At 44.4% G+C, this 27,078-nt stretch overlaps 1 protein-coding gene across 4 annotated transcripts in view; it reads right to left on the bottom strand.

Moving 5' to 3' along the window:
* Positions 1–2,277: 2,277 nt before the first annotated feature.
* Positions 2,278–27,078, bottom strand: part of GPN1 (GPN-loop GTPase 1) — a 30,514-nt gene continuing 5,713 nt past the window's right edge. Inside the window, exons 8-16 of one of the 4 annotated variants that reach the window (XR_014317311.1) lie at positions 25,733–25,778; positions 22,897–23,043; positions 19,651–19,733; positions 17,618–17,657; positions 7,489–7,579; positions 6,886–6,996; positions 5,714–6,231; positions 5,000–5,410; positions 2,513–4,364 (exon numbers count right to left, since the gene is read on the bottom strand). Coding sequence is in view for 1 of the 4 variants with exons in the window: in XM_082758142.1 (XP_082614268.1) it covers positions 6,140–6,231; positions 6,886–6,996; positions 7,489–7,579; positions 17,618–17,657; positions 19,651–19,733; positions 22,897–23,043; positions 25,733–25,778 (610 nt within the window). In the remaining 3 variants the exon portion in view is untranslated. The other 3 variants (XR_014317312.1, XR_014317310.1, XM_082758142.1) reach the window with 3 other exon arrangements.

Genomic DNA, 27,078 nt, shown 5'->3' with positions numbered 1-27,078 from the left:
ATTTTAGAAGTAAAGTGTGTGCCCTGACCAGAATCAATGTACTGGATAGTATACTACGTAGCATATGCCCTATAATTCTGCAAAAATCGTAAGGGACCTGGAACCACAAACACACAAAGTAACATCATCATCCTATCCATAAACATGCTATAACAATTACTCACCTGAAGAAGAGCTGCATGCAATACAGGCACCTACTACTAGATTGCTTTACTATCACAGATCCTACTCGTTACCACCTCAAAAAGATGGGCTTACGGGTCTCTACTTGGAAACACATCAGTCCATAGGCTCTGACCCACCTAAAGAACCTCTTTAGCAACCTGTGCTAAATATCCCTCTATTAAGTGAATTCCAAGCACTTAAAAAACTAGAAATCCATAGACTCCAGCCTGCCTAGAGAACCCTGCAACTGACTGAAGGAAAAACAAGGCACTTACCCCAAAGAGCAGCCCAGGCAGAATGAGCTCTCTGATGGCATGCCTGGGGCTCATAACCCTTTTGGTCCCACCCAGCACCCAAACCCAATCACCTGGGAAAGGAGAGGGGCAAAGCACAAGAAAGTAGGAAGAGAGCGGGAGAAGCACCTGTGTTTTTTACTGTTTGTTCTTTCGTTTATTTTTTTTCCCTAGGTTATGTGAACAACATGCAGAGTGCAGACAAAAGAACTGGGGTTTCTCTAGAAGCAACAATCACCATGCTTTTGCTGCAGCTTTTAATATTGAAAGGACAATATGACCAAGCAAGTAACTGAATTATTTTTAACTGGAATTAGCTCAAACACTTTCTTAACATAGGAAGAAAAATCTAGGAGCATAGGATATTACACATCAAAAAAAAAAAAAATGTAATAAGCAGGTGGAATCAGAGGGCTCCCGCGGACGCCACAGCGCATGTGCGGCGCCGCTCCGCCTGCAGTACGCACTTCCCACCAGCAGGCGGCGGCAGAGGGCGACCGCGGGCGTCACTGCGCATGCGTAGCGCCGCATCGCCTGCAGTACCCAATTCCCAGCAGCAGGTGGCGGCAGACGGCACCCGTGGCGCCACTGCGCATGCGCGGAACAGCGCCGCTTGCAGTATACAAATCCCAGCACTAGATGACGCCCGCGTGCACCACCGCGCATGCGCAGCACAGCCCCGCCTGCAGTACGCAATTCCAACCACGAGACGGCGGCAGAGTGCGCCCGCGTGCATTATTTCGCATGCGCGGAGCCACCTGCAGTACCCACTCTCCAGCTGCTGGTGGCGGCAGAGGGCGGGTGCCAAGGTGCATGAGCGGCGCTGCCTGTAGTACCCAATTTCCACCAGTAGGTGGCGTCCCGAGTATGGCAGGCATGGCTTCCCAGACCGTTTTCCCGGAGAAAGCACAAAGGAAAGCAGCAGAAATTTGCATCCCACGACGCGTCGGGGAAGAAGTATCTGCCCTGAGCAACATGCGGCTCAAAGCTGGGAAGCTGCACGACAGTAACCTGAAACAATACTTTTTCTACCAGGACAAAAAGGCAGGGAGATAATAGCAAACCCAATGTGACCAATGGGATGTTCAGAGCCCGCCGACCACAACTCCCAGCTTGCTCCGGGAGAAGCAAGCAGCGGCTTGAACACTGCAGAGCCAGCCTCAGGCTTCCCGTCCTGCAGCCCAGCGCCCACAGACCCGTGCCTGCCACCCCCTGCCATCCCCGCGTGGACTTTCCCTGGCTTGGCTGCCAATTCCGCAGCACCCGGCCTCCCCAACACCCTCCCCTGCCCTGGGGGTCCTGTCAGAAACCCCCAGCCTCCACACACACTTGCGCCTCCACAAGCAGTCCCCGCCCCACAGAGCAGTCCCTGGGGAGCCTGGGGAGCAAAGACAGCAGGGGGCTGTGACCGACACGAGGCCAACCCCCCAGCCCCTGCCCCCTCCACACCCACCCCACTACCGAACCTGCACCCACACACACTGCGACAGCCACTTCCTGGAGCTGCCACCAGCAAAGGGGGCACGGGCCAGAAAGCAAACTTTATTAAACTGCTGTCAGGATTCCCAGGAGAGAGGGGGGGCTGCGGTGGAGCTCCCTGCCCAGTCATTCTCCCCTTCCCCTGGTGGGCAAGGCATCAAGCAGTGTCCATCCATCCTTGCATCCATCCCTGCGTTGGGAACGGCTGCTGGAAGTGGGCTTCTCACTATCACTGCTTTGGGCAGTTGTGGAGTAACTGCACATTAAACTAATATTCACCTTTTAAAGAAAACATACAGCATTGAAGAAGCTTTCTTCAATGGGAGTCATTACACAAAGCCACACTCTGTGAATTAACTACTACAGTTAAGATCGTTTTAATTAAAAATACCTTGGCAGCAACGCTATCACTGCAAACATAGCGCTGCAAAAAATAAATCAACTCAATATAAAAGAAAGGGCGAGCTAACAGCACAAATAACATGACCGAAGGTGTCTGCAACAACTACCTGGTAGATGGTTGTCCACAGCCCTCGGATTTCATGGTCGTCTTTCCTGACAGATGAATACTGGAAGAACAGAAAAGATACACAATGTGTCCACAAAAGCCTTTGGGGAGACTACTGAAAGGAAAATCAAACCAAAAAACTAGAAACAGCAAGTGGTGTGTATGTCAGTTTTGTTAACAGAGCACCACTGATGTACCAGGAATTTCCACATTCTTCGCCCTCCTCTACCTTGAAAATGTCACCCAATTCTGTCAGTGCTCTCCATCAGCATTTTTTTAATTTTTAATTTTCACGTGAACATCTGAGGAAAACATTTCAAGTCCCTGTCATCGAGGGAGAAGAGGAGAGAAAACAAAAAAAAAAATTAAAAAAAGAGGGATGAGAGGGGAAGAAGCACAGCCATTCCTTTCCTCAGTAACAAGAGCAAAAAGCTCAGTCGCTCAGCAACAACGTGCTTTGAAAGATAAAACAAAGAAGAAACTGCATGTTATTTTATCTCAGCTATAGAGTCATATGTATTTGTACCTGCTCATTTATTCATCTGCCAGTGTACTTTGCTACAGACGCTACAGAACATAGAAACTGCAAGGTTACTACTACCTTTTGTGACCGATGCAATCTTCGGCAGGAACAGCTATCTAAAAGAGCCAACAAAATCCCCTTCGTCAACAGCCATCTGAACTTTTATTGTCTAACAATAGTCCTACAAACATCCCCCGGGATGCTCGACTTCTCAAACTTTCCGTTCAACTTGAGTCAGAACAAGCCCTTACCCTGGACACCTTCACCTGGCTCTACACTGCTAGCAGAGTACCACTCTGATACTGTCCAGTACGCGCTGCAGCCTACTCACGTGTATTTACTGCAGCCTGATTAGAAACGCTCACAGAGAGACGAATGAAAATCCCCCCCTTTCTTTCAGAATAAAAAAAAATAAAATAAATAAATACGACATGGTAAGGAAGAAAAGCTGAACACATGGGATGTGTTCCTTTACCAAGGGGCAGATCCAACATCAGCACAAGGAGTCTTTGGGCACGTGAGCCATTATCCACAACAGCTATTGGGACAAGCCAAACGCATGCACACGAGCCTCAATTTAAAAGACACATTAAGTTCATTTACAGCTTATGGAAATAACAATCTACAGCTTAGATTCATTTAGATTGCATCAGATTAGAGACTGCCTTCTTCAAAATGCACAGGGGGGTGGGGAAACCAGCCTTTCAAACCTGTTGCCTAACAAGAGACGGCCCTTCTCCTCCACAGGTTAAGTTCTTCTAAGCATCGTACTGTTTCTGGATTTTCAGAATCACAGAATCATCTAGGTTGGAAGAGACCTCCAAGATCACGTAGTCCAACCTCTGACCTAACACTAACAAGTCCTCCACGAAACCATATCACTAAGCTCTACATCTAGATGTCTTTTTAAGACCTCCAGTGACGGTGACTCAACCACTTCCCTGGGCAGCCCATTCCAATGCCTAACAACCCTTTTGGTAAAGAAGTTTTTCCTAATATCCAGCCTAAACCTCCCCTGGTGCAACTTTAGCCCATTCCTCCTCATCCTATCTCCCGTCACGTGGGAGAACAGACCAACCTCCACCTTGCTACAGCCTCCTTTAAGGTATCTATAGAGTGCGATAAAGTCACCCCTGAGCCTCTTCTTTTCCAGACTGAATCCCAGCTCTTTCAGCCGCTCCTTGTAAGACTTATTCTCCAGACCCCTCACCAGGTTCGTTGTCCTTCTCTGGACACGCTCGAGCACCTGGATCTTCTTGTAGGCCCAAAACTGAACACAGTACTCGAGGTGTGGCCTCACCAGAGCCAAGTACAGGGACAGCCACAACGGGATAGTCCTACCGGCATGAGTCGGGGATGCTTCAGTGGGGGTTTATTTGACGCTGAAGTAGGTTTCCTGCGGGCACAAGATGGAAGGTAAGTGAAGGTACTTTCTGAACCACAACACTCGTGCGATATTGGACCCGAGGGGACCACTCAAAGCCTGCAATCACTGAACAAGTATGTAGGGAACCCTACAGGAAACAGAGCTTTTGTTCTGTGAAGCTCTTCTCCTATTGAGAAGAGGACCTTTTCTATTCAGTGTCTTTACTGAAATTTAGTCTACTTCCTAGTTGTTTTGACATGTTAGCCTTCGTAGAAGCCAAGAGATTTTAAACTGACAAGCACCACGTAAAATTCTTGTTCTCAGACTACAGGAAATTTCAATCAGGATGCTAGTTACTAGAAATGTCTGTGTCTCTTTCATGCAAATCAAGTAGCTAAACCACGAACAGTAGTCTGCAGGAAGAATACTTTAAAAGGTGAATTTAAATAGAAGAATAATACTCGCTTTGTTTTAGCTTTGCTTCTGGTAAACTAGACCGAACCTAGTAAGACATGCTATCTAAATTTGAAATCGTGATGCTCTTGGAAAGCTCTGCTTTAGTAAAAGCAGTAACCATATCAGAGGTGGCACTTAACAGCTGCTTGTCTGTGTCCTCCTGCCCCATCTATGCTTGTAAAATTCACAAAAATTATTTTTCCACAGACCTGTACAACTTGTACTAGCAGATCCAGCTGCCAGAGCCTCACTGAGAAGTCTCCTTCTAGCAAGCCCACAGTAAAAAGGAAAAGATTCCAGAGTTGAGAATGGTAAACGACAAGAGAACATGTGTGCCCCACTGGTATCTATCAAGAAAACGAGTATTAGCCCATGTCCAAGTATTTATCTACATGTCATAGAAACACTCATCTACAGAAACTCCTTGGTTTTAAGTTACATACAGATATGTACAGCCGTTACACAGCCACGCATGCTTCAGTTCTTAGTCTACTGAGAATCAAGCCAGTTCTCATGGGAATTTTATTTACTCAGTATTTTCTTAAGAGTCATCTGTATTGTGTCTATGTAATGCAAGTAAAATGCATTTGCTGTGCATCCAGATGGGTGGGCTCTAAGTGCTGTAAGGGCAGAAAAAATTTCTCGCATTAGAAAGGTGAAATGGAAACTGCTATTAACCATCACACATTTGTTACTTCATAAAATATATTTAATTAAAAATAAAGTATCAAACACTAGGTTGATGGAATATTATTAAACTACTTTGCTTTCAATTATTTATAGACTAAATGAAGCTTGTCTACTTCTCTAAAAGACCTTACATTTTTATCTCCAAAACCATAATACCTGGGGGGGGGACAGGGAACAAAACACAAGAGTTGCCCTTTAGATCACTATCTCAGAAAAAAAAAAAGAACACTTACATATCAGGCATTTCATGCTGTGGAAGTTTTGCTTCTGTCCTGGATGTACCACACACCTGTCTGCATGAGGTGAACACACTGCACTTCTGGAAACCAGTAAGATTATAATGCTCTCAAAACTCAAAATCTAAGCTCTCACCAGACATATCTAAACAATTTGGTACACAAGAAAGTGCAATCCATTTCCTTCAGGTTTATGAAGTCACAGTGGCAGATAACCAAATATACAGTCAGTTGGATATAAAACCTTCTACTCATATGACCAACAGTTACTGCAGGAAGAAAGATAGATACAGTCTCAATGTATCACAGGGAGCTGTTCATAGAGGTAAGACTTCATGCATGGTTCCATTCAAGTTTCTTTATGCTGTTTCTTTACTGTTAATTTCATTTCAATGCATTCCAAACCCTTTATTTCTGAGGGTCTCATTCATTCTGATTGCTTCTTCTCTGGTATTTCATCCGTGTCTCTTGCATAAAATTTCTGAAGGCTGGTTCTTCATGACTCTCCTCAGTAACTGAGAGAAAACAAACAAACAAACAAACAACACAGTTCACTATTTCAGCATTCATTCTACTTCTGTTCCTAAAGAAAGCTACAATCAGGCTAGTCGGAGTGACACAAAGTCTACTTGGTCTCCAATTTCATTACAAGCGAGAGGAAAGAGGTGATCCTAAATATGAATGTAACAGGGTAAGTACGAAGATAGCCTGTGAGCTATCTAAACACAGTATCACACTCTGTTAAGAACTTAAAAGATTGTTTTAAGAACAGAGTGACAGGAATAGGGAAGAAAGACAGGGATGGGAACAGGAGGACCATAAAGAAGATGAAACACGCATTGAACAGGTTCAGGGGGTCACTGCATGCATGGTCCAAACATAACAAGTTCTCTGGTAAAAACATATTGTTTTATGCATTGTTGTATTAAAAATAATTACTTGAATACACAATTTACAATTGAACTTTCACAAAGAATACAGTGTGGAATCACTGGACTGAGCAGTGCGGGTGGGCTACTGCTATAAATTCATACACTTATATTTAGGTGACCAAACGTTTGCTCGTCTCCTAGGCTCTTGTTACAGCTAATACAGCTATTGAAATACAGATAATATTTCATGCCTAGACAAGCAGCTTTTAGATCAGAACAGATCTCTCCTTCCCTTACCTTCATGGTCAATGTCATCAGTATCACTCTCCCTCTCTTCTTCTTCTTCATCAAGAGTTCCTCGTGTTAGGATCAGCTCAGAGGGACCCATTGCTGAAGCATCATCAGACCCTTGGAAGGAACAGAAATGGCTATACACAAAACAGCACACTAACAGTAAGTTAGCTCCCTCCCTGACAACTTCTATTTACATACAACAAAAACGAGTACCTACTCTAAAGGGACAGAAAGCTACTTATAGGTTCCAAAGATACAGGACAGGCTGTATCAACACCATACTGAACAACTCATATAAGGTAACAGCTCAGCCAAGAGCAGAGCTTTCTCATTGTCCATTTTGACTATTTCACCTTTTCTAAAATACTTGATTATTCACAGTATGCCCATTGTTTTACCTACACACTAGGGTTTCCTCTTCTCATGTGTGTGATTAACACATGGGAGAGCTAAGTCTGACCCATCCCCAGGAACTGACATCCCACTCCACTAAGATGAAGTTGCTATTATGCTTTTACAGTGAAGACAGAAAAGCACCATGCTACTTTTCAAGGCAGGCTCTTCAGAGAACTTCTGCAATAAACGTAATATTGCTAGTTAAAATACCTGCAAGTGTGTTGCCCTGCATACACACGGTGCCCATGTCCTTCCACAAGTGTTCCAGCTGATCTCTCTTTTGTTTATTTTGAACTTTCTCCTGTGGGTACAAAGTTACATTTGGCTTATGAACATTTTCAAAACTTATTTCTCCCAATACTTGCAGTCTGTCCTCTGGGGTGGGGTGGTGAAGTCAACAAGCATGTCTTATATTACAACTAAATCACAGAATCATAAAGGTTGGGAAAGACCTCCAAGATCATCTGGTCCAACCATCACCCTACCACCAATATCACCCACTAAACCATGTTCCTAGGCACCACGTCCAACCTTTCTTTAAACACCGCCAGGGATGGTGATGCCACCACCTCCCCAGCCAACCTGTTCCGATGCCTGACTGCACTTTCTGACAATAAATTTCTCCTAATTTCCAACCTAAGCCTTCCCTGGCACAACTTGAGGCCGCTCCTTCTTGTCCTATCACTAGTTATCTGTGAGAAGAGATGCTGACCCCCAGCTCCCCATACCTTCCTTTCAGGGAGTTGGAGAGAGCAGTAAGGTCTCCCCAAGCTTCTACTTCTCCAGACTAAACAACCACAGTTCCCTCAGCCACTCCTCATAGGACTTGGGTTCCAGGCCCTTCACCAGCTTCATAGCCCTTCTCTGGACACACTCCAGGGCTTGGATGTCCTTCTTAAAGTGAGGGGCCCAAAACTGAACACAGTACTTGAGGTGCAGCCTCCCCAGAGCAGAGTATAGGGGGATGATCACCTCCCTTGTCCTGCTGGCTGCAGTATTCCTCATACAAGCCATCCTGTGACATAGAATGCTATTGGCCTTCTTGGCCACCTGGGTACACTGCAGGCTCATGTTCAGGCAAGCAATGACCAACACCCCCAGATCCTTTTCCTCCGCACAGCTTTCGAGCCACTCTGCCCCAAGCCTGTAGCGTTGCATGGGGTTGTTGTGGCCAAAGTGCAGGACCCAGCACTGAGCCATATTGAACCTCATCCCATTGGCCTCTACCCATCAACCCATCCTGTCCAGGTCCCTCTGCAGTGCCTTTCTACCCAGCAGCTTGACACTTTCCCCCACCTTGGTGTCATCTGCAAACTTACTGAGGGTGCTCTCAATTCCCTCATCCAAGTCATCGATAAAGGTATTAAAGAGGATGAGCCCCAACACCGACCCCCAGGGAACACCACTGGTGACTGGTCACCAGATGGATTTCACTCCGTTCGCCGCTACTCTCTGGGCCTGGCCAGTTTTTAACCTACCAAAGAGTGCACCTGTCCAAGCCATGGGCTGCCAGCTTCTCCGGGAGAATACTGTGGGACAATGTGTCAAAAGCTTTGCCGAAATCTAGGCAGGCTATGTCAACAGCCTTTCTGTCATTCACCAGGTGGGTCACCCAGTCATAGAAGGAGATGAGGATGGTCAGGCAGCACTTGCCATTCATGAACCCATGCTGACTGGGCTTGATCCCCCAGTTGTCCCACATATGCTGTAGGATTGCATTCAAGATGACCCGTTCTGTCATCTTTCCTGGCACTATGGTCAGGCTGACAGGCCTGTAGTTCCCCAGGTCCTCCTTACGACCCTTCTTATAGATGGGTGTCACATTAGCAAGTCTCTGGTCATCCGGGACCTTTCCAGATGACCAGGTGTCCTGGTTTCAGTTAGCACAGAATTAATTTTCTTCCTAGTAGCTGGTGGAATGCTGTGTTTTGGCTTAGAATGAGAAGAGTGCTGATAACACCCCGATGCTTTAATTGTTGCAGAGCAGTGCTTATACTAAGCCAAGGACGTCTCAGCCTTTGCTCTGTCCTGCCAACGGGCAGGCTGGGGGGTGCAGTAAGAGCTGGGAGGGGACAGACCCAGGACAGGTGACCCAAACTAGCCAAAGGGGTATTCCATACCATCTGACGTCATGCTAAACAATATATAGGGGTGGCTAGCCGGGGGGAGGGGGCCGGACTGCTCGGGGTTAGGCTGGGCATCGGTCAGCGGGTGGTGAGCAATTGCATTGTGCATCACTTGTTTGTACATACTATTATTACTTTCGTATTATCACCATTGTATCATCATTATTATTATTGTTATTATTATTTTTGTTTTTTTTTCCTGTCTTATTAAACTGTCTTTATCTCAACTCACGGGCTTCACTTTCCATTTCTCTCCCCCGTCCCAGAGAGGGAGGGGGGAGGGTGAGCGAACGGCTGCGTGGTGTTTAGCTGCCGGTCGGGTTAAACCACGACAGTCTTTTTGGCGCCCAACGTGGGGCCCGAAAGGTTGAGATAACGGCAGATCTGATCAGAGTGTGTTAAACTAAAATTGGTGGAAGGATTAGACCTGCTTAATAGTCACTTGTCATGATGCTGATTGCTTTAATCACAACTCTGCTGCGCCTGTTTTCCAAATTGAGTATTATAGTACATTATTTTCCGTATTTGCTCTCTGTAGTGTTGTTTCTCCTCTCCGGGCCCTGGTTTCAGACCATTATGGTACTAAGTGTTATAGCAATGGCTTATGAGACGATAAGATATCTGGTCATGACTCTAACTTGGTATTTATACTCAGTAACATCGTGGACTCTGTACTTTGGAAACAGCATCTTGGGAACTATTAGCAATTATACCTATTGTTTTTCTCCATTAGAGAGTCAATCTGTGGAGGGGAAAGGGGAGGATATTTTTCCTTACTTGCTTACTCTCCCTTTCTCCTTCACCACCCCTGTATCCTCCTGGGTCACTCTGCCTTCCTCCTTCACCACCCTCTTATCCCCTGAGCTTGTCACAATAGCTCTCCAAGATATTGAATATTTCTGGAATACTCAGAATACCATAGTCTTGTTGTTCTGCCTCATGAATGCACTTCAGATTCTGCTTAAAGTTAAACAACTACTTATGAAGCTCATCCGGAGATCTGCCCGGAGGCAGTATAGTTGTGGGTGGCAGGGAGTATGGGTGGATATGGGCAGGCATCTAGAGCAGTTGGCACCCCCAGTGTGTTGGAAATTCACCCCTGAACAATGGCAAAATCCTCAAAAACTGGCAGAATGCTTGAAAAAAAGGTGTAATGATTCTGGCAGTTCCAAAGTAACACAAATCATTGTAACGTGCTGGGGCCTGGCTCATGCCTATCGAGCTGCCATTGATACTGCTGTCAACTTAGTGACAGACCCTGCGGCCACTCCAAACCCTGTGACAGATCCAACGGCCACTGTGACCCCTACGGTGGATTCTGCAGCCGCTCCAGTCCCAGCTCCTGCAGCCGCTCCAGTCCCAGCTCCTGCAGCCGCTCCAGTCCCAGCTCCTGCAGCCGCTCCAGCTCCAGCTCCTGCAGCCGCTCCAGTCCCAGCTCCTGCAGCCGCTCCAGTCCCAGCTCCTGCAGCTGCTCCAGCCCCAGTTCCTGCAGTCGCTCCAGTTCCAGCTCCGGCCGCTACTCCAGTCCCAGTTCCTGCAACTGCTCCAGTCCCAGCTCCTAAAGCTGCTCCAGCTCCAGCTCCTGAAGCCGCTCCAGCTCCAGCTCCTGCAGCTGCTCCAGTCCCAGTTCCTGCAGTCGCTCCAGTTCCAGCTCCGGCCGCTACTCCAGTCCCAGTTCCTGCAACTGCTCCAGTCCCAGCTCCTGAAGCCGCTCCAGCTCCAGCTCCTGAAGCCGCTCCAGCTCCAGCTCCTACTGCTGCTCCAGTCCCAGCTCCTGCAACTGCTCCAGCTCCAGCTCCAGCTCCTGTAGCCGCTACAGCTCCGGTTCCTGCAACTGCTCCAGCTCCTGTAGCCGCTCCAGCTCCTGTGGCCGTGTCAGAGAAACGAGCTGTAGCAGTGCAAGTTGACCCTGCAGAGGGCATTCCAACCCCTGTGGCAGACCCTGTAACAAAGTCAGAGAAACGAGCAGTAGCAGTGCAAGCTGCCCCTGTAGAGAAGGTGAAAATATGGTATAGAAATTCAAGTCGTTTAGAACGCAGAGAGTCTTCTGCCAATCCAGGTAAGGCTTCTGCCAAAACTAAGTATAGAGATGACGAAGATGATGACGACGCTGGGCCGTCAAGGATTCAGGAGGAGGAAGATGAGGATGCCGAAAGAGCAACAGTAACTACCCGAAGCCTAAACGAGCGCGAGCTACGAGATGTGCGAAAAGATTTTGGTCGCTGTATAGGTGAGCAGCTTGTCACCTGGCTGCTCCGGTGCTGGGACTCTGGAGCCAATTGTGTGGAATTAGACGGCAGGGAAGCCAAGCGGCTGGGATCCCTTGCTCGAGACGCCGGCATTGACAAAGCAATTGCAGATGGAGCACGACCCACCAGCCTCTGGAGGCGTCTCCTCTCAGCTGTGAGGGAAAGGTATCCCTTCAAGGAAGATATTTTATGTCTACCAGGCAAGTGGACCACTATGGAGAAGGGAATCCAGTACCTGAGGGAATTAGCCGTACGGGAAGTGATTTATGAGGATCCAGACCTCAAACAAACATCCACAGATCCAGATGAAGTCAAGTGTACACGACCCATGTGGCGGAAGTTTGTACGGAGTGCACCATCATCATATGCCAGCTCATTGGCAATAATGGCCTGGAAAGAGGATGAGGAACCCACAGTGGGTGAAGCGGCTAAACAACTCCGGCAGTACGAAGAAAGTCTCTCCTCTTCCTTACAGGCCTGCGTCTCAGCTGTGGAGAAACTTTCTGAAAAGGTTCACCAACTTGAAGAGAATCTATTGTCCTCCCCACCTGAACCAACCAGTGCCCACCGACCAAAGGAGAACACTTGGGAGAAACTTTCTGAAAAGGTTCACCAACTTGAAGAGAGATTATTCTCCTTCGCACCTGTACAAAGCAGTGTCTCAGCTGTCAGGGGTAGGCGTTCACCCACACAAGGAAGACGATATGGTGGGTACTCACCCCGTGCCACCCTGTGGTTTTACTTACGAGACCATGGAGAGGACATGAGAAAGTGGGATGGAAAATCTACCGCGACCCTAGAGGCACGGGTACGTGAGTTGCAAAAGAAAACAATCAGGAAAAAGGGATTCTCCGAAAAGTTTGCTGCTCCAACTTCCAGCAGACAGTCCTTCAAACACAGAAACGAGGAAGATTCTGACCAGGATTAGGGGGGCCCTGCCTCCAGCCAGGGGGAGGAAAGGGACAATCGAGTTTATTGGACTGTGTGGATTCGATGGCCTGGCACATCACGCGCACAGAAGTATAAGGCTTTAGTAGACACCGGTGCACAATGTACTATAATGCCATCGAGCTATAAAGGACCAGAGCCCATCTATATTTGTGGAGTGACAGGGGGATCTCAGCAGTTGACTGTATTGGAGGCTGAAGTGAGTCTGACTGGGAATGAGTGGGAAAAGCACCGCATTGTGACTGGTCCGGATGCTCCATGTATCCTTGGCATAGACTATCTTAGAAGAGGATACTGCAAGGACCCAAAAGGGTTCCGGTGGGCTTTTGGTATTGCTGCCTTAGAGACAGAGGGCATTAAACAATTATCTACCTTGCCTGGTCTCTCAGAGGACCCCTCTGTTGTGGGGTTGCTGAGGGTCGAAGAACAGCAAGTGCCAATTGCTACCACAACTGTGCACCGGCGGCAATATCGCACCAACCGAGACTCCCTGATTCCCATCCATAAGCTAATTCGTCAATTGGAGAGCCAAGGAGTGATCAGCAAGACTCATTCACCTTTCAATAGTCCCATATGGCCAGTGCGAAAGTCTAATGGCGAGTGGAGACTAACAGTGGACTATCGCGGCCTGAACGAAGTCACGCCACCACTGAGTGCTGCAGTGCCGGACATGCTGGAACTTCAGTATGAACTTGAATCGAAGGCAGCCAAGTGGTACGCCACAATTGATATCGCTAATGCATTTTTCTCCATCCCTCTAGCAGCAGAGTGCAGGCCACAGTTTGCCTTCACTTGGAGGGGAGTCCAATATACTTGGAATAGGCTGCCCCAGGGGTGGAAACACAGCCCTACCATTTGCCATGGGCTGATCCAGTCTGCACTAGAGCAGGGGGAAGCTCCTGAACACCTGCAGTACATCGATGACATTATTGTGTGGGGTGACACAGCAGAGGAAGTTTTCGAGAAAGGGAAGAAAATAGTCCAAATCCTTCTGAAAGCCGGTTTTGCCATAAAACAAAATAAAGTCAAAGGACCTGCACGGGAGATCCAGTTTTTAGGAATAAAATGGCAAGATGGACGTCGTCAAATCCCAATGGATGTGATCAACAAAATAACAGCTATGTCTCCACCAACTAACAAAAAAGAAACACAGACTTTCCTAGGTGTTGTGGGGTTTTGGAGAATGCACATCCCAAATTACAGTCTGATTGTAAACCCACTCTACCAAGTAACTCGTAAGAAGAATGAGTTTGAATGGGGCCCTGAACAACGACAAGCCTTTGAACAAATCAAGCAGGAAATAGTCCATGCAGTAGCCCTTGGGCCAGTTCGAACAGGACCAGATGTAAAGAATGTGCTCTACACTGCAGCCGGGGAGAACGGCCCCACCTGGAGCCTCTGGCAGAAAGAACCTGGGGAAACTCGAGGTCGGCCTCTGGGGTTTTGGAGTCGGGGATACAGAGGATCTGAGGCCCGCTATACTCCAACTGAAAAGGAGATATTGGCAGCATATGAAGGAGTTCGATCTGCTTCGGAGGTGGTCGGTACTGAAGCGCAGCTCCTCCTAGCACCCCGATTACCGGTACTAGGCTGGATGTTCAAGGGAAGGGTCCCCTCTACGCATCATGCAACTGATGCTACATGGAGCAAGTGGGTTGCACTGATTACTCAGCGGGCTCGAATAGGAAACCCCAGTCGCCCAGGAATATTGGAAGTGATCATGGACTGGCCAGAAGGCAAATACTTTGGGATATCATCAGAGGAGGAGGTGGGTCGTGCTGAAGAAGCCCCACTGTACAACCAGTTGCCAGAGAATGAAAAGAAATATGCCCTGTTCACTGATGGGTCCTGTCGTATTGTGGGGAAGCATCGGAGATGGAAGGCTGCTGTATGGAGTCCTACGCGACGAGTTGCAGAAGCTGCTGAGGGAGAAGGTGAATCGAGTCAGTTTGCAGAAGTGAAAGCCATTCAGCTGGCTTTAGACATTGCTGAACGAGAAAAATGGCCAGTTCTCTATCTCTACACCGATTCATGGATGGTAGCAAATGCCCTGTGGGGATGGTTACAGCAATGGAAGCAAAACAACTGGCAGCGTAGGGGCAAACCTATCTGGGCTGCTGCATTGTGGCAAGATATTGCTGCTCGGGTAGAGAACCTGGCTGTGAAAGTACGCCACGTAGATGCTCATGTGCCCAAGAATCGGGCTACTGAAGAACATCAAAACAACCAGCAGGTGGATCAGGCTGCTAAGATTGAAGTAGCTCAGGTGGACCTGGATTGGCAGCATAAAGGTGAATTATTTATAGCCCGATGGGCCCATGACACCTCAGGCCATCAAGGTAGAGATGCAACATACAGATGGGCTCGTGATCGAGGGGTGGACTTGACCATGGACGCTATAGCACAGGTTATTCATGACTGTGAAACATGTGCTGCAATCAAGCAAGCCAAACGGTCAAAGCCTCTTTGGTATGGAGGACGATGGCTGAAATATAAATATGGAGAGGCCTGGCAGATTGATTACATCACACTCCCTCAAACTCGCAATGGCAAGCGCCACGTACTTACAATGGTGGAAGCAACCACCGGATGGCTGGAAACATATCCTGTGCCTCATGCTACCGCCCGGAACACCATCCTGGGCCTTGAAAAGCAAGTCCTATGGCGACATGGCACCCCAGAAAGAATAGAGTCAGACAATGGGACTCACTTCCGAAACAACCTTATAGACACTTGGGCCAAAGAACATGGTATTGAATGGGTGTATCACATCCCCTATCATGCACCAGCCTCCGGGAAAGTTGAACGATACAATGGCCTGTTAAAGACTACCTTGAAAGCAATGGGCGCTGGGACGTTCAAAAACTGGGATACGCATTTGGCAAAGGCCACCTGGTTAGTCAATACTAGGGGATCTACCAACCGAGCTGGACCTGCCCAATCAAACCTGTTACGTACTGTAGATGGGGATAAAGTTCCTGTAGTGCATGTAAAAAATATGCTGGGTAAAACAGTCTGGGCTACTCCTGCCTCAGGAAAAGGCAAACCTATTCGTGGAATTGTTTTCGCTCAGGGACCTGGATATACTTGGTGGGTGATGCAAAAGAACGGAGAGGTCCGGTGTGTACCTCAAGGAGATTTAATACTGGGTGAGAATAGCCCATGAACTGAATTGCACCATGTTAAATAGTATATTATACTGTATGTTATCACTACCATGATTACTATAGGTGACTAATTAGAATGTATGGAAAAGAGTGTAACCTGAGCATGACATAAATGGTATGGAATAAGGGGTGGATAGATGTCCTGGTTTCAGTTAGCACAGAATTAATTTTCTTCCTAGTAGCTGGTGGAATGCTGTGTTTTGGCTTAGAATGAGAAGAGTGCTGATAACACCCCGATGCTTTAATTGTTGCAGAGCAGTGCTTATACTAAGCCAAGGACGTCTCAGCCTTTGCTCTGTCCTGCCAACGGGCAGGCTGGGGGGTGCAGTAAGAGCTGGGAGGGGACAGACCCAGGACAGGTGACCCAAACTAGCCAAAGGGGTATTCCATACCATCTGACGTCATGCTAAACAATATATAGGGGTGGCTAGCCGGGGGGAGGGGGCCGGACTGCTCGGGGTTAGGCTGGGCATCGGTCAGCGGGTGGTGAGCAATTGCATTGTGCATCACTTGTTTGTACATACTATTATTACTTTCGTATTATCACCATTGTATCATCATTATTATTATTGTTATTATTATTTTTGTTTTTTTTTCCTGTCTTATTAAACTGTCTTTATCTCAACTCACGGGCTTCACTTTCCATTTCTCTCCCCCGTCCCAGAGAGGGAGGGGGGAGGGTGAGCGAACGGCTGCGTGGTGTTTAGCTGCCGGTCGGGTTAAACCACGACACCAGGACCGCTGACAGATGAAGAAAAGCAGCCCAGCAATCACATCTGCCAACTCCCTCAGCACACTCGGGTGGATCCCATCTGGCCCCATGGGCTTGTGACAGTCCAGGTGGAGCAGCAGGTCTCTAACTGTTTCCATCTGAACTGTGGGTGGTTTCTTCTTCTCCCCGTCCCAGACTTCCAGCTCAGGAGGCTGAGTACCCTGAGAATAAGTGGTCTAACTAGTAAAGACAGGTGTAAAGAAGACATTAAGAACCTCAGCCTTCTCATCCTCAGTAGTCATGTTCCCCCATGTCCAGTAAAGGATGGAGATTCTCCTTGGCCCTCTTTTTACTGCCAATATATTTTTTAAAACATTTTTTGTTATCCTTAACCATAGTGACCAGATTGAGCTTGAGTTGGGCTTTAGATTTCCTGTTTTTTTCTCTGCATAAACTGGCAACTTCCTTGTACTCTCCCCGAGTTGCCCGTCCCTTCTTCCACTGGACATAAACACTGAAAGTTACAAAGAACTTTTGTTTAAGCATGGAAAACAACCTCCAGCATGAACTTAATGAAAATTTTCAGCAGCATCTGGAAAACAAACTTGGTGAAGTTGTGCCTGCAGAGAACTACCCTTGCACAATCAGAACTCAAGATAAGCAAAGCTACTCATTTTGGTACTCCAGTCTTCATTATTAATTGTCTCAGTCAAAACAGCAAACTTGACTGGTGCAGAAAGATGCAGCGATATTCTTAACAAACCACCTTGGAAAGTTTTGGTTTTTTTTTTTTGTTTTTTTTTTTTTTTAAAAAATCACCACCACCACCACCACCAAAGTATCCTTCTGAACAGAAAATACCACAATCATTTTCTCACAATCTGCCCTAATAAACTTGAATTATTTAGCACTAGAACATTGATCAACATCTATTTTACAAAACATCTGCATTTTTGCAAAGATATGCTCCACCAAGCCCGGGGAAAAAGACTGACTGTGAGCTTCCGGAACACTTTTTCCACACTATGTATGAATAGTAAATGAAATGTTAGATCCTCCAAATGCAGAGGCAATTGTACGTATAAAATTGATCCTCAAGATACACTGCCTCAGTATACAATAGTTAAAAATGCTTACCAATGTTTTCCTCAGACGCTCATATTCTGGGCGATATTCCCTGCAAAGATAAATACACAGAATGCATTCACTCTCAATTAATACATCATTCATATTAAGTATGGACCATTTTGGAGGTTTATTGCTATCCCAAACAATTTTTTTTTAGGCTTTCATGCTTGAGAGAGGTTTTGAAAAGACAAATCATACTTTTACCTGCATTTGGATTCTGAAACTAGAGGATGCATAATAAGGAAAACCAAACAAACATACTTCATTAAAATGCCAAACCTTTCTCACACATTTTTGTTGGATAAAATAATAATAATAATAAAATAATAATTAAAAAACCCAGCCCAATAGAGGTAGCTGTTTCACTACCATACCTAAACAGCAGATCACTTACTCTCCTCTAACTACAGACATAGCTTTCTCTGCCAGCACCTGTGCATCCTGAGACAGTTCAGTGGGAACTCTTAGAGGAAGACAACACATATCCTGCTCACCTACTCCCGAGCACATCACAGGAGGGCCGTCAACCCCCATGGTCCAGGCATGAAATCCATTATCATTAGTCATAAGGAATAGCTATCTGGATCACCTTATGAGGATGGGGGTGGCTGCCTAAGTGTGTGGGACACATTATGGGGTTCCGGAAAAGAGCATCTGGGGATTGCATGGGATTTATTATGCAATGTTTAGAGAAGGAATCAAAGGCAGGAAAAGGGAGGGATTGAGACTGGGGGAGAAACAAGCATGAGATATAGAGGGATAAGGGAATAACAGGCTCTGTTCATAGGTAAGCAGTAATTAATCAGCATGCTTGTCTGGTCATGCCCTGCACCTGATAAAAACAGTCTGTCCTACCACCTTATTAAACTCCACCTTCCAATACTTTCTAATAAGAGAAGACTCTTGCTCTGTGTACATGTGTGTATAGGAGTCTGTGGTATCAGTGACTATGCAAGCGCAGGTTCATCAGTGAGTGTGTGATTGTTAGCGAAGATCAAACTTAACTAGCTGAAGAGCAGGATAGATCAAGCCAGAGCAGCTGGAAGGTAGGTGAAGTGGTCTGGGAGCCAGTGCAACAGGGAGTTGGACACCTATGGGTGTTAGAGTGCCTGTGTATCTCTAGGGGCAAGAGCACATGGGAGTCAGCTACTGGAACCAGGGGAATCCCAGAAAGTGCATGGGAGATAGTCTGTATCATCAACCAGAGATGGGCTAGGGTCTCAAAGACTCATATATCCAGGTGGCAGCAACTGCGAGAAAGGGATCCGGAGGAAGCTACTCAGAGCCTAGCTGCTGGAGGGATCCACGTTGTACATATGTACATAAATTCCCACTAACAGACATTCTTCCTGCTCAGAGATGGGGACAGAATAAGGCCACTGAAGCTATGCTCATGTGAGTGCTCTTTGTATCCATCCGATCTGCACGGCTTGATGTATACATTTATGTGGTGTATACATATGCCTTATGTGCATATACCTACTGGGAGTACACCTCCAGCCTCACTACTGGTTGGATCTGGGGACATGAAGTTGTAGCAGCCTTGCTCAGGCTGTCTGAACCAGCATGATATATTTTCCTCTGACAGTGATCTATGGTCTGTCTTAGCTATTTCCATGCAACCCAAGTTAATGGATTTGCTTTCTAATTTTATAGAGCAGTCTGGCAGTATTTCATGAGGAGGAATCCAGTAACAGCACATTCTCAAAGAATTCTTGAATTTCAACTAGCTTGCCTTCTTTATCTACTTCTTTCCAAGGGCAATACAAAGCTGATCATCATACGGAACCAGATCAAAAACCTAACTTCACAAGTTTGCTGGCATAGCTGGCTTTTAGTTTTTATCACTGAATAGCACAAAAATTCACCACTGCATAGGTTATTTTAATTGCTTCATTTCATGCTCTTAGATTTAAGAGTATTATAAACATTATGTTACCTTGACTTGAAAAGTGAACATTCCTTCAAATCAAAGGAGCGTGTTCATGAATCAGTAACTTCAGCAAGTATTCAGAGGGTCAGGAACCAAAGCATCACCTTACCTCTCATATTCATCTACAGCTTTGGAAAGCTGAACAAAAAAGTCATCCAGTCCTGTGCCTAGCACAGCAGAAACACCAACCACCTGTAAAAGAAAGCCATATTCCAGAACTGAACAGTAACTGAACCAAATTTTTAGGTAACTGATGGATGATGAGAGCTGGGAAGACTAAACAGTGCCTTGGAAAAAAATACCTAAGGGAATCTAGTGATAACCATTAATCAGCAGCATGAGAGTAAGAAGTAATACTGTACTTCTGTCACTCCTCCTTTCAACCTCATTCTCCACTTAGTTGTTAATGTTTGCTACCCGCTGCTCCCCGCCCCCCCCCCCTTTACCTAAGCTCTTATTTAACCAAGGAAGCTGGGCCTTATTGTCTCTTATAAAGTTTATTGCAGGAAAAGGGGAAACAAACAAAACACAACAATGCAACAGTTAAGAAAAAGAAAGCCTGGTTTTACAGACCACTCCTGTGCCTCCAGTCTCAATACCCCCACAAACAGAGTTAAGACAATACAGCACCTAAACATAATGAACAAGATGGGGAAACTGTGGTGGTTTCACACTGATAGACAGCTAAGCTTCACCAATCTCTCAAACCCCTCCCTCTTCAAGGGAACAGAGGGAGAAAATATGATTAAAAAAAAAGGGCTCAACTGATGAGAAGGACAGGGAGATTGCTCACCAGTTACTGTCACAGGCAAAACAGTCTCAGCATATGGAGATTAATGTAATTTATTGCCAACTACTAACAGAGTAGAATAGTGATACACTAAAAACACCTTTCCCCTAATCAATCCTTTTCTACTTACACACACACACACCACCAAGCAGCAGAGGGGAACAGGGGTTGTGGTCAGTCCACAATGGCTTCATCATCTACTGCTCCTTCATCTTCACCCTCTTCCCCTGCTCTAGCTTGGGCTCTCAGCATGGATATCTGCTCTGCCACGGTACACCACAAGCTGCATGGGACAGCCTGCTCCACCATTGTTCTCTCCACAGGCTGCAGGGAAACTTCTGTTCTGGCACCTTCTTCACTGATCTTGGTGTCTGTAGGGTTTTTTCCTACATTTTCTCACTTCTCTCTCCCAACTGCTGTTGTGCAACATGTTTTTCCTTTCGTAAATATATACCCTCAAAAGAGATGCTACCAGTGTCACTCATTGGCTCAGCTTTGGCCAGCAGTGGGGCCCTGTTGCAACCAGCTGGAACTGATTCTTCCCTAACATGTGGCAGCTTCTAGACCCTTCTCACAGCAACCAATCCTGAAGTTCTGCCACCCCATAAACAAAATCTTGCCACATAAACCCAATACAGGCAATAAACAACAATAATAACAATAATAATAATCAAGCCTGTCTTCTATTTACTTGGTTACTGTTAGCAACCCAAGTTGTCATTCAGAACATAGTATTTTAAGTTGTTAGTATAACTGCTGCAGTATCAGTGTACTAAAAATAAGCAACAAAACAGACCACAAGAACTGACCTTTTGTCTCTGAAATTCTGTCTCTGTAATTTAGCTGAAGCACATTTAAAAATGTATGCAATCTAATTGCAAATAAGGATTGGGAAGTACTTTAGTCACGCATATGGCACCATTTCAGTCATTTTTGAAATACTGTATATTGTTCTCTACAGACATTTAAAATATTCTTGTTTTAGCTCTATTCTGTCTATTTAAATGTAATCATTTATTTCGTCTTTCTTGTAATATCCATAAAAAATACAATTGTTTGCTCTTTCTTAAGTAAAAGCTAATGCAAAGCACAACTGTCTGAACGCATCTGGCACAGGCTATGGAATCATTATCATATTCCAAATTACGGTGTTTTCAGAGAAACTTAATGGATTTGTCCTCTCAACACCTGATAAATGTAAAAACCTTTCACTTGTCTCAGCAAATATACAGTTTTTTGGCTTGCTTTTGAGATTATTTCCCTTCTTTCTACATAGAAAATTGCCCAATTGTACTTGAGACTTCCAGAACAAGGAACATTACCTAAGATGGGAGACTTTACAACACAGAACATTACCTTTTAGCAGCCCATCTTACCTTTTTTCCAATGATTAATCGCTATTTAAATGCTACTCAGCATGACAAGGAACTGCAGTTATTTTATGTTCAAATCAGCAAATCATCTCCCTAAAGAAAGGTTCGGGAACAAATTCCAATTCAAAAGGGTGGTACAAAGCTCTTTTACACGATAGAATGCTTGAGGCTGGAATATACCTCTGGAGATCACCTAGCCCAACCTCTTCTGCTCAAAAAAGCAGGATTAATTAGAACAGGCTGCTTAAGATCTTGTCCAAGCAAGCTTTGAGTATCTCCAAAGGCAGAGATTCCACAACATCTCTGGACAACTGTACTGGGTCTGGCTGGAACGTTAACTTTCCCGGCAGCAGCCCATACAGTGCTGTACTCTGTACTTGTAGCTGGAACAGCAGTGTTATCACACCAGTGTTGTGTCAACTGCTGAGCAGCAGTGGCACAGCATTGGGCCTTTCTCTAACCCTCCTAGGGGGTGGGCAAAAAGTGAGGAGAGAAACATCACTAGGGCAGCTGACCTAAACCAATCAAAGGGATATTCCATACCATGTGATGTCACACTCAGCAATAAAAGGTGGAAACAGGAAGAAGAGGGGGGGGGTGGGCTCTTGTTGGGAAACGTCGGTCCTCCTCTCGAACACCGGCTGCGTGCGTTGAGGCCTTGCTTCAAGGACGTGGTCAATCATGGCTCATTTGTGGGAAGTAGAGAGTAATTTCTTTCCTCTGCACTTCCATATAGCTTTCATTTATTTTGTTTGTTTGTTTTCCTCCCTTTTTCCCCTTTTCCCTTTTACTTCCCCTTAGTTAAATTGTTTAGTTCATGGTAGTCTTTATTTAATTATTATAATTATTTCCCTTTAAATAATTATCCTTATCTCAACCCGTGAGTTGTTCTTTGCTTTACTTCTCCCCCTCCTCATCTAAAGGAGGGGGAGTGAGAGAGCGGTTGTGGGGTTTAGCTGCCCAGCATGGTAAAACCACCACCACAACCTTCTTCCAGTGCTCAATCACAACTTATGTTTATACAACTTCCTGAATGTCTGTTGCTTCTTGTTCTTCACCACTGAAAAGAGTCTGCCTCTGTCACCTTTACTTCTTTGCATCATGTATTTATATACATAGGTGATGTCCTCCTTGAGCTCCTTCTCTTCTCCAAGCTTTTGTGAAAGTTAGTTAAAAAAAGGAGGAATCTTACCTTCAATGAACTGTAAAATTCATCCAACACTAAACTCATAGAACGAGTCAGGTTACTGACATAGGATGTCTCTTGATTCAGGGCATCTTGAAAAGTCTCAAAGTCCTGCATCCATTCTACCGCAAAGCTGTGATCAATAATGTCAGTCTGGAAGGAGAAGACACAGCTTTCAGAAGTAATAATGATTCATTCTTTGTTCCCAGCCTAAGGGTAATCAAAAAAGAAATAATTTGTTTTAAACTTCCTCTCATAATGCTGATCTTTTCAAAATATTCAGCCCTGGTCTGAAGTTTTCCAAGGTCTGTTTTTAGTCAAACCAACTACTTCAATACAGGAAGAGGAAAAAAAAAAAAAAAAAAAAAAAGCACTATCTCAGTTTGAAGGAGTGTTTAATAAAAAAACTGAGTCTGGTTATAAAAGTTTCTATGGTTTAGTGGAATGGGGCATTCAAAAATTGCTGTACAAAACAGCTTAATTTGTAAATACTACATGTTATGATTAATGCCAGACAAGAACTGTCTTTGCTGAAGATGCCTTCCTTTCTTGATTGGCTGGGAGGCTGGGGGGCATTTCCTTGCTGGGTAACAGGCTACAGGACCTTTATAAATGGAACTGTGCTCTGACCTCAAGAAGCTATTATCTAAACTCAGAGCATGACCATGGTCACAAAACAGGTGAGATGGCTCCATAATTTTACACAGATTAGTAAGTGAACAGTCAGTCTATTAAAGAATTTCACAAACAAATCACAGTTCATGCAAATCCCCAGTTATTACAACATAAGCATCTAAAACAGATATATTTAATTTCTCAGCACCAGTAGGAAGGAGTATTTCCTACTATTATTTAAAAGATTTGTGATGGAACTGAATCCATCAAGGGTCCAAAGCCTAATTTGAGACAACTTGATTAAATTCTATAAAGAAAATTGAACCTATTCTATAATTTGGTGCCTTTTTTATTTTCATCTGCAAATCTAACATCCTGTAAATCTATGTCATAGAATCATAGAATGGCTTGGGTTGGAAGGGACTTTAAAGATCATCATGTTCCAACCCCCCTGCCATGGGCAGGAACACCTTCTACTAGACCAAAGCCCCATCCATGTTGGCCTTGAACACTTCAGGGGACGGGGCATCCACAGCTTCTCTGGGCAACCTGTTCCAGTGCCTCACCACCCTCATAGTGAAGAATTTCTTCCTAATATCTAATTTAAACCTACCTTCTTTTAGCTTAAAAGCATTACCCTTGTTTTATCCCAGATAGAGTCTCTCCCCATCTTTCCTACAGGCCCTTAAAATACTGGAAGGCCACTATAAGGTCTCCCCAAAACCTTCTCTTCTTTAGGCTAAATAACCCAAGCTTTCTCAGCCTTTCTTCATAGGAGGTGCACCATGAAGTTATGAATCCTAAACCTTGGGCCTACCTGTCTTTTCACATATTAAAGAAGTCACATATTTTTTTAGTCTTTCCAGAAATCCATTTTGTTAGGATTGATTTTCCTACCTCATGCCTTTCTCTATAAAAAAATGCTTAACAGCTTATTCTACAATAACTGTCTAGAGTTAGAAAGAAAACAGCACACAAAAACTTGCTAAGTAAGCACACAGGTATTAAAGACATGCATGGTAGGGATCACTGGGAACATGAGCATAATTGGAGCACATCACTGAGTAAGAAGGGGTGAAGTAAAATTTCGCATTCAAAGCATTGGCCTTCTAGAGGAAGCATGCAAGATACACATGCACACACAAAAATTGCTATGTTAGGGAACATCTAATTGAATATGAAGGATGGAAGGATGCCTGTGGGAAGAAGAAAGAACGCTCACAACAGAAATCTAATGAGAGTCTTCTAACACTTGAAATTATGTTAAAGGAGCTGGCTAACTGTCAAGTTTAAAAGCATTCATTTTAGGCTCCAGAACAGTACTTTACACAGCAATGGAGGCATAGCCTCAGCCTAGTAAATACCTGCTTTCCATCAGATCCTGGTACATTTTAAATGTAAGCAATTACAACCATACACATTTTGTTAAGTTTTGCCTGCTAAAAAACATGGGACTCCTTCCTGAAAACAGGCAGGTGTTACACAATTTCTACTGTAAGTCATCAACTTAGTGCTGAGAACCCAGGAATAAGGTAATTGTTTTGAGAAAGCAGTGGAAAGTAAGGGCAGATTCAGTAATGAACTTGCATTACAAAATTAAGTTTCCTTATAGCATAGGGTTAAGCTTTTAGGAAGGGAGGCCCATCCATGGATAGCATACTTAAAACTGAGTGTAGACAAAACACATAAAACCATCAAAGGAATACTGAAGCAGTGGGGATTTCTCTTGGCCAGGGTCCCAACATTATACGTGCAAAGATTAAGAACAGGACTGGTATCAGTCACCCAGCCAGCTTCAAAGCAGGGAAAATCTACACCTATAATATGGACATTTAGTGTTTCATAAGCACTAGAAATAGATTTGAAACATGTATTTTACAAAATTCAAATACACACAAAAAGATTTAGGAATAATCCGAAAACCTCAAGAAATCAAACATGTAACAGATATTGCAAAACATTTTTCAAATTTTTAGTATCATGTCTGATTTCAATTTTTCAGTGTAACTGCTTGTCCCTGATTTTTCTTTTGCCTTTCTTTGCCAAGACCTCTTCTAGATTCAGTTTTCAGCCTGCAGCTCCTTCTCAGCCTTTTTCCTTTATTTTTCCAGGAAAAAAAAAACATAGTATTAGTAGTAAGTATTGTAGTAAGATGAACACACTATGTTAAAGCAAGATAAGCAGAACAACGTTCTACTGGAACACAGGAACCACAGCTTTAATTTACCTTGTTCATGACAACAATGAAAGGTAGTTTCGTCTTGTATAGGATACTAGAAGGAAAATTAAAAATAATAATAAAAAAAAGCCATTAAAAATTAATTTAATACTCATTAAAATAGAAAAAAATATTAAGCATAAGGCAGATAAGACTTGTGCAAAACTGCATACGTGAGGCTTTGTAAAGAAAATATTTTTCTCTGCATCAATTATAAATGATGGATGATAATTTTCAACCAGATCTTGCGTACTGAAGTTGAACAGTCTGTCTATAAAATATACATAAAATATACAATCTCCTTCTACATACCCAGTTGATTTTGATTACTGTTTTCTGATTCTCAGATCCCAGTTCTTATTATCCTTGCAGTTTCTAAGTATTTTGACTTAAGTTGAAATCAGTTTTGAGAAATTATTCCTGATCAATGAATTCAAATAACTCAAAATATCTGTAAAGCAAGACTACCTTGAAACATGACTTTACATTGTCATGTCACTGTATGTATTCTAATATCCTCTGCTCAACTCTAATTTCAGAAAATGCAATGTCACGTGACATATTTGCATACTCCTATCACAATGATACAGCAATTGACCTTGGTAGAAGGACTAATAGTTGTGGTTTTTTTTAAACCATTTACCAACATTTCATTTACCATAAATTAAGACAGCTCTAAATATGATTTTTACATAGGTATTCAGTCCCTGGTTTAACGTAATAGACAGCAGAGAAATCCATGTATGAGGAGGAAGTCAATAAATCAGGAGACAGTATGTGTTCACATGACCTCACACCATGCTGAGCTCAAGACAAATCTAGAAGAGTCACTGAAAACCTCAAGAATAACAAAAAAGGAGTGATGTCATATTATGGGTTTACAAGAAGGGGCTCAAACTAGCCTATATTTATACATCTTTAGATAAATGATTTTATAAGCAACAGGCAATTAGATGTAATCTACCTATCCATCATCAAGCTGAAGTCTCATGGATTATTTAATGTTTTCAGTGGCAGCTTTGACCAGATGACCTCCAGGCCTCCTTTGGTACCTAAATTATTTTGTTTACCCAAAGGGGAAACCACCAAGACAGGCAATAACCAAAACAGCAGATTAAATATCTCAATCTGAGGAACCTGCTTTGGCAGGGGGGTTGGATCTGATGATCTTTCAAGGTCCCTTCCGACCCCTACAGTTCAGTTCTGTGATTCTGTGAATAGGAGGTACCGTAACACTAAAAAGGGAATGAGTACATTTTTTGTTTGTTTGGTTTGTTTGTTTTGTTTTAATTCCCAGTAACAGCTTAGTCTAATTAGGAAAAAGAAAAAAAAAACAAAAAAACTAGCATATAAGT

Source organism: Aythya marila (assembly GCF_965140915.1).
Source record: "Aythya marila genome assembly, chromosome: 3".
Lineage (NCBI taxonomy): Eukaryota > Metazoa > Chordata > Aves > Anseriformes > Anatidae > Aythya > Aythya marila.
Note: the sequence above shows the minus strand (reverse complement) of the source record. Positions and strands in the feature narration are given on the sequence as shown.